This window comes from Xiphophorus hellerii, chromosome 20, assembly GCF_003331165.1.
Source record: "Xiphophorus hellerii strain 12219 chromosome 20, Xiphophorus_hellerii-4.1, whole genome shotgun sequence".
Classification (NCBI taxonomy): Eukaryota; Metazoa; Chordata; class Actinopteri; order Cyprinodontiformes; family Poeciliidae; genus Xiphophorus; species Xiphophorus hellerii.
In genome coordinates, this window is record NC_045691.1 from 28,163,604 (window position 1) to 28,177,931 (window position 14,328).

Consider the following 14,328-nt stretch of genomic DNA (forward strand, 5'->3'; position numbering starts at 1 on the left):
ACACACACACAAAAAAGAGAAAAAAAAATCACTTGGAAGTTCACCCTTGTATCTCCCCATCTCAGTTTACTGGCTGAACTTCCTGTTGACTCTTGTACTTCCTCTGTTTCTTTGATAAGCAGCTCGGGCAGACCCACTGCGATGACCACGGTGTGTAAACTGTGTAATGGCAAAGTAACGCCAACTTAAGATAGTCAAATAATCAAAACCAAGAAAATAAATGGCGGAATATTTTCCCCGTTGATTGTTGTGCAGCCGTTTGGTGTCACTGCATATGTATATGTTTATGTGCGTGGGCGTGTGTGTGTGTGTTTCTCTTTTGATTCCGTTGCACAGCGTGAGTGAGGATGTATGAAAACATAGCCAGAGGGAGTGCCGGCCTGACCGAAAAAAGCCACATGGAGGTAGAAGTGATTTAGGGCTCACATGAAGTTTATGTTGTACAAAGTATTCCTTTGCCCTGTGAACTTCTGTACATTTTGTTGCGTTGCAGCCACAAACTACAGTGCGTTTTGTTTTATGTGACAGACGAGGCTCACGCTGCAGCCCTCTTTAGCTGAGGTTATGAAAAGAAGGTCTCGTCGCCTTGCCGGCTTAAATGAGTTATCACTAAGGAAGGTTCGCATTTTTGTGAGAATTGACTGGTAATACAAAATCTTACTAGGTATATTTTTGTAAACTAACTTACAAGTAAAGTTTCTGCACAAAATTGCAGCTTGTCCAAGGCAATAATTTCTGAATATTGATGAAAAAAGTACTAAATATATGTATGTAAAATAATCTGCCAGTGGACATTATGACTTGTAACATAGGAAAAATGTCTTGTTCCACTGGCAGATTATTTCACTTTATTACAAAATTATTTACTTAAAAGAAGCTCTTAAAGTGAGAAAAGTTACTTGCAAGTCAGTTTTGTTTGATTTCAAGCTTACTGAGATATTGGCACTAGAAACTACATCAGAAATGCTTTGTAAATGTTTCTGTTTTTGCAGTGGTATAAAACGGTGTAATCCACAGCTTATCTTGTTGGATTTCTAAGGATGTATTTATTTTATCGTTCAAAGTACAACATAAAAAGACAGTCAGAGAAAAGGTATCGCACGGGGCGGTTTTGTCGTCTTATCTTTGTTTCCTGAGCTGCCTGTGTAGCGCTCTTATATGATTTGACTTCAAGTTTTACCTAGTCTGAACTCACTGCCCTTCTCTCTCTTTCTCTCTTTTCAAAGTGAGGGAAAAGAAGAAAAATGGGCCTTCACTCTGTGTTTGCAAATCAACACAATATTTGAGCAGAAACAAACATAATACACCCAGAGCACAGACATGTGAAACCAAGGCCTCCTCTCTGCAGTCCACACTTTGCATGCAGTTTCAACTTTAAAGCCTTAACCACAAATCTATCCACATCCTCCTCACGCACAATCATTTATGTCTTGCCTTTTAATTTATTTGTATTTCTTTTGAATGATTGAATCAATGTGTAATGACTTCAGGTTGTGCGTCTGTGTTTATTTACGCTCTGGATTCTTAACTCTTAGGACACAAACACAGGCACAAGAGGCAGAGGGCGAGGAGAAGGCCGGCCCCCGTTGCCGGCAGCGCTTCCCCTCTGGTCGGCGCTGGCATGCTCGACGATCTGGGGTCACTGAGCGCCAGCCTGACCGGCAGCGCTTGGCTCACATCAGAGCGCGGCGTTGCTGGCAACAGGCCGTCAAATGATAGCGGAGGTGACTCAGGACCTCACAGGAGATCAAAGCGCTTCCTCTCCTACCCGCGCTTTGTTGAAGTCATGCTGGTCGCCGACAGCAAAATGGTGGAGCATCACGGCAGCAACCTGCAGCACTACATACTCACACTGATGTCTATAGTAAGTGTGACAGTGGAGGTCTGGTTGGGGAACATTGCTGCATCTTGCAAAAGCCAACTGTTTACTGTCTTGTCACATCACAACCACGAACTTCAATGCGATTTATCAGGATTTCAGGCGATGCCGCCACTAAACGATGCTTCATGCTGAAGCAGAAAGAAAATAATATACAGTTTTGAAAATTTGTCTCTATTAAAAGTCTACAAAGTGAATTTGTAATGAACTCCCCTAAGTCAATACATTGTCTAACCACCTTGTGCCGTGATTACAGCTCAGAGTTCAAAAAAGTATATCTCTGCTTTAAAGATTTAGAGACTGACATTTTTTGCCTGTTTTTATTTCTAGAACTTAAATGAATCGGATTTAATTCTGGACTTTGACTAGGCCACTTTAACACACGTATATGCTTTGATCTGTCATGGTATTGTAGCCCTGGCCGTATATTCAAGTTTATTATCCTGCTGTATTTCACCTTGGATATCATTCTTAATGGCATGTGAAGAGTTAGTTTGTTAAATCTGGACCTTTGCATGTAATTCCACCTCCTCTCACCTGTTTGCTGTGTCTCCTACATGTGTGTGGCAAAAAATTCAAAAAGCAATGACCCCTTTGGTTCTCTGATAAAAACTCTCCTTAGCTGGTCCATCAGTTTAAGTGATCTCCCATTACTTCTTCGCTTAGCGGTCAACTGTGGCACAATTGCGGTTGTTTGCTCTTGATTTCCTTTCGAGGTATTCGACTCTATAAGTGGCTGAATACAAATGCAAGCAACACTTTTCAAATGTATATTTGTAAATTAATAGAGAACTATGAATCGGATTTAAGTCCAAATCATGCAGTAACCAACCCCAGCCTTAGGAAGTTTGGGGCTGCAATGTGACAATGCATGGAAAAGTCCAAGGTCTTTGCATACTTTCGCAGAGGCGCTGTGCATGGATGTGTTGTAAGATAGCACACACACACGTTAGTGTTCCGATATTGTTGTCAGTGCAGCATCTCGGTCTGCAGTCTGAGAGGGTTGTGGTCGGGAAATGGTCAGCCCAGGGCGGGAGCAAACAACTTCTCCAAGAGGCCAGGGGTAAGAGAAGACATAAGGAGTTAGCTTTGATGAAGGTTAAAAAATAATCTCAGGTATGTCACAAAGAGCGTTTACTTTCAGCCCACTTCAAACAGCAGCTTCCGCAGGCTGAAGGGGCCAGTGGTCTTCAAGGGGGAGGCTGAGGCGACCTATATTTTGAAGAACAGGCTTGTTTATTCTCAGGACCAGTGAGCTTAGAACAGAGTTTCCTGTATATGAGCTTCTAATCCCGATTTCTCCCCATTCAGGTCTCCTCCATCTATAAGCACCCAAGCATCGGCAACCTGATCAATATTGTGATCGTCAAGTTAGTGATAATCAACAACGAGTTGGTAAGTTGTGCTCTGTTCTCGTCATTTCCTCGTGTCTTCCTGAAACCGCGACCGTTTCCCCATCTCTTTCTCTCCCTTGCACGTTTATCAGGACGGCCCAGCTATTTCGTTTAACGCACAGACCACTTTAAAGAACTTCTGCATCTGGCAGCAGAACCAGAACGTCCCGGACGATAACCACCCCTCCCATCACGACACCGCCATCCTTATCACCAGGTGCAGGGAAATTATTTGCCTTCTCGCTGGCCTCGGCACGCTTTTAAGTCTCTGAAATATCCAAATACCCAATGAACTCGGGGTTGAGCATGTAAAAAGAGAGGCCTGATCAAAGACCGGGTGAAGTGTTCTTCGTTTTAATGCGGCGACCGCTGACCATGACCTGTTATCTTCATTTTTCACCACAGGCAAGACATCTGTAGAGCGAGGGATAAGTGTGACACATTAGGTAAGCGGAGCGTTTCCACCAGCGGGCTGCGTAGCGACGGCGTCGTGTGGGAAAACTGACACTGGTTCTCGTGCTGCGCAGGGCTCGCCGAGCTGGGGACGGTGTGTGATCCGTACCGGAGCTGCAGCATCAGTGAGGACAACGGGCTCAGCACCGCCTTCACCATCGCCCACGAACTGGGCCATGTGTAAGCATAGCAGACCTTTGGGAATGTGGTTTTTTTTGTTGTTGTTTTTTTTCTAAACAAGAGATGGATTTGGTTAAAGTTAGGCAATATTAGAGCTTCAAAGGTTTTACTTTGTTTTGCAAAAGTATTCAGACCTCTTGAGCTTTTCTGTATTTTTGCTGTTTGGAAGCAAAACTTCAATGGGGTTGACAGCAAGAAGCACATGGTTGTGAATTAGAGGGAAAAGCATATGAATCTTGAGCATCTTTTAGAAATTAACATCTGAAAAGTGAATTTGGTTTTTTTTGCCCTTTTAGTTTGATCAATGAAGCGAACTGCACATTGTGCCATTTTATAGCGCAGTCAAGTAACTATGTTGCATTTAGTTGTTATAAAAATGCTGTATATGTCAAACAGGACTTAAAAGAAATTTGACGCCTTGAAATTGGGCCTCTTGTCTCTTTGGCGGGGTTCTCGTATGACTTGGACTCAAGTAAACTCTTATCAAAGTATACATAATAATAATAAAATAATAATAATAATGAAGAAAAGGGAAAAATGTATATACTTGTGACCAGAAATACAATACATCAGACTGTCAGTTTCCCGAAACTACAGACACACACACAAGAAAAAAAACTATGTAAAAGCACACGCATGTGTGTGATAATTACTGCTGCCACTAGTCTGGAGGGGGCTGACTGGGGGTCACGCTCAGACGTAGGTGGCGCTTTGTGAGAGCGAGCGTTCTGGCACCTCTGAATGGAGATTAAAAGGATTTCTCAAACATTTTCGAAAGAATCGAGGGAACACTCCAAGAATGTTTTTCGATGAGGGAAAAACCTACCATGACATGACGCTCAAAAAAGTCGATTTTACATAAGGCCGCCCCTTCATGCCTTCTGCAGTAAGCCTTCATCGTCTCTCACAAAATGCTCATTCTTGCCACTAAACGAAGGGCTGGATTATTGAATTCCATCTTTATCCGCACCAACCAGTGCAAACATTGGTTGACGGTCGCTCGGAGGCAAAGCTCACTTGTGATTTTGCCCTGTATAAGGTGGGCAGCTTAGCGGCGAGCGGTGCGATGTTGTACCGGTTTACACCAATCACATTTCTATACCCTGCAGCTGCTTGAATGTGGGGCCTCAGATTTTCCCATCTAAAATGTTTCCCTGGTTTTTAACATAATTTAATATCAGACTGGTTTCTCTCCAACGTCCCCACAGGCAGAGAATACAAACGCTCTGTTATTTTCAGTGGCAGCCGCAAATTAGCTTCCCCAAAACCAACACCACAATGATAGTGGGAACGTAGCTACAGATATAAAACACGGAGAGATATTAATAGTCTGTAGTTCTGTGCAGTGACATCGTCATCATTCGCTGCATGTCCGTCATTCAGAATGCTTTTGCTTTGTCCACGAAAGGTTTAAAATGACTTCAACCCTCCTCACTTAGATTTGATCTCTTTTTTTTTTGGCACTATTTTGTCTGCCTGTTTTTAGTTAGTTCACTTTTCTCTCCTTTCTAGGTTCAACATGCCTCATGATGACAGCAACAAGTGCAAGGAGGATGGAGTGAAGTCGCAGCAGCATGTCATGGCTCCCACACTCAACTACAACACAAACCCTTGGATGTGGTCCAAGTGTAGCAGGAAGTACATCACAGAGTTCCTCGAGTATGTCGTGCTGTTTGCATCATCACGATAACGCGTCTCCGACTATTAGGACGTAGCCAGACAGAATAAGAATCGCTTGCTCAGACGTGGACAGTACAAACCTAGTGGAAGTTTTCATTCATGTGCATCCAGAAACATGCAAGTCGTGTACTGTGTAAGGATACGTAAGACGTATTATCCTTTTTTTTTTTAAAGGGGGTTTTCTTGACCCCCCAAAAATCTGAAAGTGCAACATAAAAATGTATCCAGTCTTCTACTCTGAAATGAAATCCAAACGTTACATAAGTAGTAAATAGGTGTGTGTAAACCTACTTTAGTGCTACTAAATGTTGGCCACAGCAAACATGAGCAATAAGGTCAAATGAGAGGAAAACTAAGCTTTAGAGCCTACTTGGAAAACAAAATATATTAAAGTTTTTGTGGCAAAATGTAACAAAATTGCGGTACTATAACTGCATTGTTTGCAGACTTGCTTCTTAAAACTGGGACTGCTAAATTCAGAAGTAATATAAGGAAGATCTGCTTTTATAACTCCTTCAGCCTTATAGTCTCCCTTCTCCCAATAAACTCATTGAACTCCTGGGAAAAAAGAAACAACTACTCCGACTGTAGGAAATAGTAAATGGGATGATGTCATGCGCGGTTGAGCATAAGCAGACGTCTTTGTGGATGTATGTGTGCAGATAACTGACCACTCCTGCTGTACTGAGTGCGTTTTCTGTCTGTTTGTGTCTCTTGTTTTGTTTTTTTTTCCTCTTTTTTTTTTTTCTTCAAGTCATTTTACTTTTATTTCCTAATAGCACAGGATATGGTGAGTGCTTGCTCGACGAGCCCGTTTCTGGGCCGTACAGTCTGTCGAAGCAGCTGCCCGGGCGGATATACAGTGTCAATAGACAGTGCGAATTGATATTCGGGGCGGGAACGCAGGTGTGCCCTTACATGGTGAGTGGAATCGTGTCGTCGGCTTCTTTAAAGTCGCCCCGTATAACATGAAAACCTGTCAGTGGTTCCCTTTAAAATACGAGGAAAAGCGAATTGAACATTTTGTTAAAATGCATGCTGCTTCTTCTTCTATTTTTATTTTTAAGGTGTTGTGCATTAATGGTTGAGTTTTGAAATGTCAGAATTAACATGTAGCTCACATGCCTGTGTGTAATGAACAGACTCAGTGTCGGAGGTTGTGGTGCACGAGTCCAGAGGGCGCCCAGCGGGGCTGCAGGACCCAGCACATGCCCTGGGCTGACGGCACCGACTGTGAACCTGGAAGGGTAAGCGTCACGCAGAATCTGCAAATGAGAAATGCAAGAATGTGGGTTCCAGTAGGAGAATGTTCTTAGGTAACTAATGGGAGTGGATGAAAGCTAAATTCCAGTTAGCTTAAAAATTGAGAGTGGCCACAGCTTGACCGTAAATTCCACCGGGATTCTCTTTTGAAAGTGGAACACAATCTGTGCTGAAAGACAGGTTAGTGTTAGCAGGTCAAACCGATGGAATTTACTATCTCTGCATTTTGTGTATTTCAGTCCCATAGCAACACGTCCACCCACAGAGGGAAACAATGTTGACTTTGAGACTGATTTATTGAGCTACATCATTTATTCCAGCATCTCCGGCTTCGGAGGTGGAGCTTTCTCACCAACTGCAGCTCGAAATCCAAAATGGCTGCCAACGTATAAAGCACAGCTTCTGATGGTGAACATGTTGCTAAACTTGTAGACTTGGCTGGTGATTTTAATCGTCACGAATCGACTTGAATTTTGTGTCCAAATTCCTTTTGCCGTAAAACTCTTTCCACCGTTTTCAAATCTAACACGTCCCATCACAGAACCGCGTTGCAAAACTCAAAAGGATGAAACCGACTTTGCTGGAATAAATACATCCTTCATGTTATCTGCGGAAACATTTGCTCTCTCTCTCGCCATCTGATCATTAATATCTTGACATGTAGATTTTTAAAGTAGGGACGTTATTTAAAATTGACATTTTTGAGCTGTAGATCATGTTATAATGTTATTCCCTCATCAAAAACATACCTGAGGTGTTGCTTTGATTTTTTTTCATGCATGTTTAAGAAATTCTTGAATCTCCTCTGGCAACCATTCGGACTTCCTAAGACTCTTGCTAACGTAGTCGCTTCATTGTGCTATAAAACAGCTCCATCGGCCTGGCAAAATACATAACGCCGCTCCTCTAAGTTACTTCTTTTGACTCTGTGCTTCCTCTGCTTTTTTTTTGACCACCTTAACTATGCTGATATACAGCTTACTTTGACCCTCCGACACTCACTAACAACTTGCTACATACCGGCAGACCATTGGTCAGGACTGATCTAACTGAAAATCAGCCATGTTCATTCACCAGCTGGACTGTCTCAGCCTTTTAGCCGTTTTTTTAAATGACATTTCATGCCAAACTGCACAAACTAACCTTTGTGCAAGATTGTCTGTTTTCAGACACACTTATTGACTGCATTCAATGTTTTCGATTAAACTTAGCCTTCCTTTCTGGTTAACTCTGGTTTCACTCTTCTTTTTTTTTGTTCCATCTCCATACGCTCCTGTCATTGAATTTGTTTCCGTCCTTCCTCTCATTTATCTCGCAGCATTGCAAACACGGCCAGTGCATTCCCAACGAGCACGACGCCTCGCCTGTGGACGGCGCGTGGGGGGTTTGGAGTCCTTTCGGTACGTGCAGCCGGACATGCGGCGGCGGCATAAAGATTGCAATGCGCGAATGCAACCGACCAGTGTGAGTAGCCGCGTGTCTTTGTAGTCGTGCATGTTTTCATCTGCTGAAGTCAGTGTTCCATAGATCAAACCTCCTTAAGGGGATTCTTTCCATAGCAAGAGTTCAGTGAATCATTGATTGCAGACCTTACAGGGATGTTTTTTTCTGCTAAATGCACGCATCAGCCAGTCTCAGTGAGTGTAGCCTTTCATCCCGGATTAATAGAGTATAAGAAACGAATAAAAACGAATGAGAACGAGTGTTGTTGATGTGTAACAAGCTAAAGAGAAGAACTGACACACTTTAAGCTGCCCTACTTTCTTGCGCTCTCAGGCCACAGGGCGGAGGAATGTATTGCGTTGGTCGGCGGATGAAGTTCCGTTCTTGCAACTCTGAGCCCTGCTCCAAGCAAAAGAAGGACTTCAGGGAGGAACAGTGTGCTGTTTTCGATGGAAAGCACTTCAACATCAACGGTCTACCTCCTAACGTCCGCTGGGTTCCCAAATACAGCGGAAGTGGGTCCTTATTTTCATTTTCTGCTGCTTGTTGCCTGATTTTTGCTGGTGAAAAGCATTAATCAGCGTAAGCCTTGCACCGATCAGCCTTTGTTTTGTCTCCTCTGTCAGTTCTGATGAAGGACAGATGTAAGCTGTTCTGCAGGGTGGCGGGCAGCACTGCCTACTATCAGCTCAGGGACAGGGTCATCGATGGCACGCCATGCGGACCCGATACCAACGACATCTGCGTCCAGGGCCTGTGCAGGGTGAGCCTGTTCGTACTGAGTGACCCCTGGCGGGGTCCGTTCGTGCAGTGCAGCCGTGCCTTTTAATGATTTCCACATCCCTCCAACATCTCAAATCCTTTGCCTAACCAGACCGTTTCTTCAAATCTGACGTTTAGATTTTTAGTTTGAAAGCTTGATTGCAAACATGCCCTGCACATCAAACGAGTCAGTGGGTTTCCCTGTGTACATTCGGAACCACACACAGAGTTTTGGGTTTGACTGTGGCTCAGGAAGTCCCTCTGCCCCGGACAAGTGCATTTGACATCCAGAGATTGTCGCGACATCAAAAATCTGTTTGGCTTAAGGCGGCGCACTTTGTTCCATGCTGCTGTTCTGAGAAATATTTGCAATATTTCATCTGAGTATTACACACAGAGCACAACACAAAAGAAATCCCGCCCTTTGACGATTTTCAACGCAACAGAGTCAAAGTTCAAACTTAAATCTTATTTATCTCACAGACGCCTTGCAGTCAGTTCACAAATATGCAGTACTTTGCATTGGCCTGCCATACCAAGTCTTTCATTAGCAGTGTCTTTAAGAGTCGCCACATTACATTTGTTCTTTCATGATCTGTACAGTTTTACTTAAAAATAGCCAAATACTATGCATGACAACGCCAAAGTTGTGCTGCGTCATTCACATTAACAAAACACTTGTCTCGCCTCTTCCCTGACGGAGCAGCAAGCGGGTTGTGATCACGTCCTGAACTCTAAAGCCAGGAGAGATAAGTGCGGCGTCTGCGGAGGCGACAACTCCTCCTGCAAAACTGTAGCAGGACCGTTCAACACTGTACGCTACGGTGAGCTACGACCTTCTTGTCCCATCGCTCTCCATTTTTGGCTCTTGCCGCTCTTGTTCTGTGTTTCAGCTACCATTAAATGTGATCATCCTTTAGAAACACCAGACGTAATTTGTTCAAAAATGATTTATATATGAGATCCAAAGCAGGTCCTGTAACAATCTAATCACATCTACAGGCTATAATGAAGTGGTGCGAATACCCAGTGGTGCTACAAACATAGATGTGCGACAACACAGCTACTCAGGGAAGCCGGAGGACGACAACTACCTCGGTGAGAATACGCCGCTGTTTCAGTCACAGTGTAGCTTCGTGCCTTGTAGTCGATCAGATATTCTATCTTGTCTTACATATCTGCCTGCCTGTTAGCATACAATGCTTTGTTTAGTTTATTGTGAAGTTGTGTACTGTAAACTTAAGCATTGTATGTGTACTCCTCTTTTAATGAGTGAGAATTAGGCCTGTTGGTACCAATCAGGCGTGGTCAGCCAGGTTAAAGGCTTGTTTACCTTGATGCCGAGGTTCGAGTTTTTGCTTTAGAGCCAATCAAAAAACTCGGGACACGTTGGATGCGCTCGGCGCGTCAAACTCTCCAAACGATTCAACTCGCGCCACGACAGACGCTGGAAACTCGCCGCCACGACCCCCGACGCGCCTCCACGTAGACTTTGAATGTAAACCAGACGGGCCTGACGCTCACAGCACATTTGGTGCGAACGCACCATAAGTGTCAAAGTGCCTGTATGTACACAAGGCCTGTGTTGAACATGTGGGGTGAGATGAAGAGAAGCTTACATCAGAGACGTTTGTTTATCGCTGGATTATACTGCTGCTGCTGCAGTAAAACAAAAGCCAAACTTATTTTTAGGTTTTCTACACTTCCCCGCCAATAAATGTGTCTTCACTCCACAGCTGTGTGTATTTCACAATGTCAACTTCAGAACATAGTTTAACATTGATCACTCTTTTCTACACCAAGGGCTTGTAAAGTCATTTTTTTTTAATATATGTAAGAACAGGCTGTAGATTCTTAGAAGGATTTGTACTCTCGACAGTCATAATAATGTAATGTGTGAAATGGTGAGGAAAGAAAAGGCAGGAAATTAGCTCCATAATCGCATTAGAGTGAATGAGTGCAGACGACCCCGAATGGGACTTCTCCTGGAAAAAAGGATTATTTTACTTCTGCCTCATGCCTCAGTCTACCTTTAAGTGCTAACATAAACCTTTGTGTTTCTAATGCATCCTCTTGCATGCAGCGCCATGTGATCGCTTAAAGCAAGTGGTGCTACCCAAACATAGCTTTTAAGCCCACCGCGCTCTGGAGATGATTCCACTCGAGTTGAACGGACGCGGCTTGGTCCGAAATACAATTGCGAGAGTCAAAACGGTTCGTGTCTCCCTGCAGCAATATCAAACAGCCGCGGAGAGTTCGTGCTCAACGGAGACTTTGTGGTGAGCATGTTCAAAAGGGAAATCAAAGTGGGAGACGCCGTCATCGAGTACAGTGGCTCCGACCACGTCATCGAGAGGATCAACTGCACTGACCGCATCGATGAGGAGATCATTGTCCAGGTAAAAACTGTTGACAACTTTGGACAAAATCTCCTCATATTAATGGTTTTCCCCTAAAACCTTTTTTTTTTTAAATTTTATTTTATTTTTACATTTTAGCACGTTGTGGCCACAAACTGTAAAGCGTTTTATTGGGATTTTGTGAATCGGACCAGCGTAGTCCAGGAGCCCTAAAGGAGCTCCTGGACTCTGAGGCGCCTCCGGACTGACGGACTTCAGTTCAAAGTTTGTCTTTATTAATTAATCCTGGGTTAATTAAATCCTGCAATTAATCCAGGATTTAATTTGTTCAAAGAATAGCAATCTGGAAAGAATGGCTCTCATTTGTATTCACCCCTCTCTGCTCTGACGCCCAAAAATGCAATCTTAACAAAATCCAGCCCAGAAGGCAACTCTTAGTCATGCACTAAATCAGCTCTTTATGGAAGAAAGCCATGTTTGAAAGATAGCTGACATGGAAGAAGGCGCTTTGGTTTGTTGAAATCCGAACCAATCTTTACGGCGCTCTACGCAAAATGTGACGCATGCTGTGAGTATAGCTGTGCGCGCCATCCTGTCCACATGGTGAAACACTCATGGTGTGAGTTTTTTTTGTTTTTTTTTTAAACAACGTGACGACGATAAATTTATCACAATAAATGGTAAACGATATGATAAATGCCCATCCCTGTGTCTAAATGTCCAAAGCTGTTACGCTTGTGGCTGTAACACGACAATGTGGAAAAAAGTTCTAGTGGCGTTCCTGCAGCATTAACGCATTAAACGACTGAATAATCAGTCGTTTCATTTTCTCTTCTCATCGTGTTGAACTGTACTTCTCTGTGCTCCCTCCAGGTTCTCTCTGTTGGAAACCTTTACAATCCAGATGTCAGTTACTCCTTTAATATCCCCATAGAGGATAAGCCTCAGCAGTTCTTCTGGGACGCTTACGGGCCCTGGCAGGAGTGCAGCCGCCTGTGCCAAGGTGAGGCGGCGGGAGGGTTTGGGGGGTGGAGGCACATGTGGTTGGCAGGCCTCAGGGTTAGAAAAGTCTGAAGATAAATGCGGCGCTCCTAGCAGAGGTGACACGGAAGATAGCAGACCTGGGAGCCTCACAGTCGCAGACATACGAGAAGAGAACCGCCTTGAAAATATCGCTTGCGACCGAGTTCATTTTTACAGCAAGTGGGCTGTGATATATGGCCCTCCTTGACGTGACCGTGGGTTTTTCAGAGTGGTCAGGGTCTGTGGGGGCGGATCGCAGGTCAACTCGAAAAACTTGCTCTCTGCCACGACGCACTTTGTTCTGCGCAAGAATCTCTTTCTCTGCTTCTTGACACGACTGTCGGGAATACCGCGCCGCCAAAGCTGGAGGGGAAACCGAGAGCTTCGCAGTTGACAGCAGGTTGCACAGCCAACATGTAATGTCCTCAGCAGGAACACACTAAGCTCTCATTGCACTGAAATGCAAAACCTGGTGGTTTCCATCTACTGTTTGCAAGCACTTTAGCTTTAAATAGATGGTCCGTGGCATCGACGTATTAAAAATGCTAACTTTAAAAGATGCATACATTGTAAGGAGACATAGTGGAAGTAAATGCTGACAAGTTATTATTATATTTATGAAGAATAAATCCTAGTTTACCCAGAAGCCTTTTGTGGCCTGGAAATTAAATGTGATTTCACCAAAAATATGTAGTTGTATTTTCAAATAGGTCAATTAAACAGAGTCAGCATATTTTGTTGTTGCCCAAAGAGACAAAATATAAAATCTATCTTTGTTTAGATACAATAAATAGTTTTTCAAATGCTTTTGTGAGCTTTTTGTTGACTCCATTCACATACAGAAGATGTCAATCACAGATATTTCTATATTGAATACCCGCCTGCCTGTTATCAAGTGACACTTTAATTGTATTGTAAAGTCATGTACTGCATACTTAGGCATTGAACATTGTACGTGTGTCAGAATTAGGCCTGTTGGTGCCAATCAACTGGTCTGAGGTCAGTTGAGGAGCTTTTTAAAACTCTAAACATGTTGTGACCTTAAAGGTGCAGTACATAGCATTTACAAAAATATGTTCACCTACTTCACAGAGGAGGTCCAGCATTGCCACCACGCCTAGACCTCTTCTATGTAAAATGTTCTAGATCTGCCGTCACCTTGGATGGACCACTTGTTCACCACGGAGTTGGGTCAAAGATGGCCACCAAAAAGAGATCCAAGATACATTTTTTGGACTGGACCCAACCCAGAAAGCTCCAGTTGAACTTTACCGCAAAGAGAAAAGCTTCATTAATCAAAGCACTGCATACAAAACCTCTTAAATGAGATTTACTCAGTTCTGCTTTTTTGCGTCTCAACAGGAGAGCGCAAGCGCAAGATTCTCTGCAGCCGAGAGTCGGACAGGGTGGTGGTGTCGGACCAGCGGTGCCACAATTCAGCTCGGCCCGCTGCCATCACTGAGCCCTGCAACACTGAATGTGAAGTGAGGTCTGTTTGACCGATTTAACCGACTTTTCAGTGCCTAAACAGGGCCCGGTCAGTTCGTCTGCTGCACTTTGTACGACACCTTTGAGGGACCCGTGTTCTCTCTCTGTCTCTCGTACCAGATGGCACGTGGCTCGTAAGAGCGAGTGCACAGCCCAGTGCGGCGTTGGATATCGCACTCTGGAACTGTACTGCGCCAAAATCAGCCAGTCGGATGGCAAGACCCAGAAAGTCGACGACAGGTACTGCAGCGGGCAACGCAAACCTGACGACAGGGAAGGCTGTCATGGAGATTGTAACCCTGCTGGTGGCTGGGATTACTCACCCTGGTCAGAGGTACGATTCTAGCAGAATGGGAAGGATTTTGTTGGATTTTGCTTGGCTGTTCCCTCCTGTTGATGGCTG

The 14,328-nt window shown here is 44.0% G+C and overlaps 1 protein-coding gene across 1 annotated transcript in view; it reads left to right on the forward strand.

Annotated features, from left to right (window-relative positions):
* adamts9 (ADAM metallopeptidase with thrombospondin type 1 motif, 9) overlaps positions 1-14,328 on the forward strand; it is a 56,219-nt gene that overhangs the window by 6,486 nt on the left and 35,405 nt on the right. Inside the window, 17 exon segments of the mRNA XM_032550139.1 lie at positions 1,536-1,864; positions 3,191-3,274; positions 3,366-3,490; positions 3,679-3,719; positions 3,801-3,906; positions 5,419-5,565; positions 6,366-6,507; positions 6,729-6,833; positions 8,168-8,313; positions 8,626-8,807; positions 8,919-9,055; positions 9,761-9,878; positions 10,057-10,152; positions 11,287-11,453; positions 12,288-12,417; positions 13,800-13,926; positions 14,046-14,259. Of these exon segments, the coding sequence (XP_032406030.1) occupies positions 1,536-1,864; positions 3,191-3,274; positions 3,366-3,490; positions 3,679-3,719; positions 3,801-3,906; positions 5,419-5,565; positions 6,366-6,507; positions 6,729-6,833; positions 8,168-8,313; positions 8,626-8,807; positions 8,919-9,055; positions 9,761-9,878; positions 10,057-10,152; positions 11,287-11,453; positions 12,288-12,417; positions 13,800-13,926; positions 14,046-14,259 (2,396 nt within the window).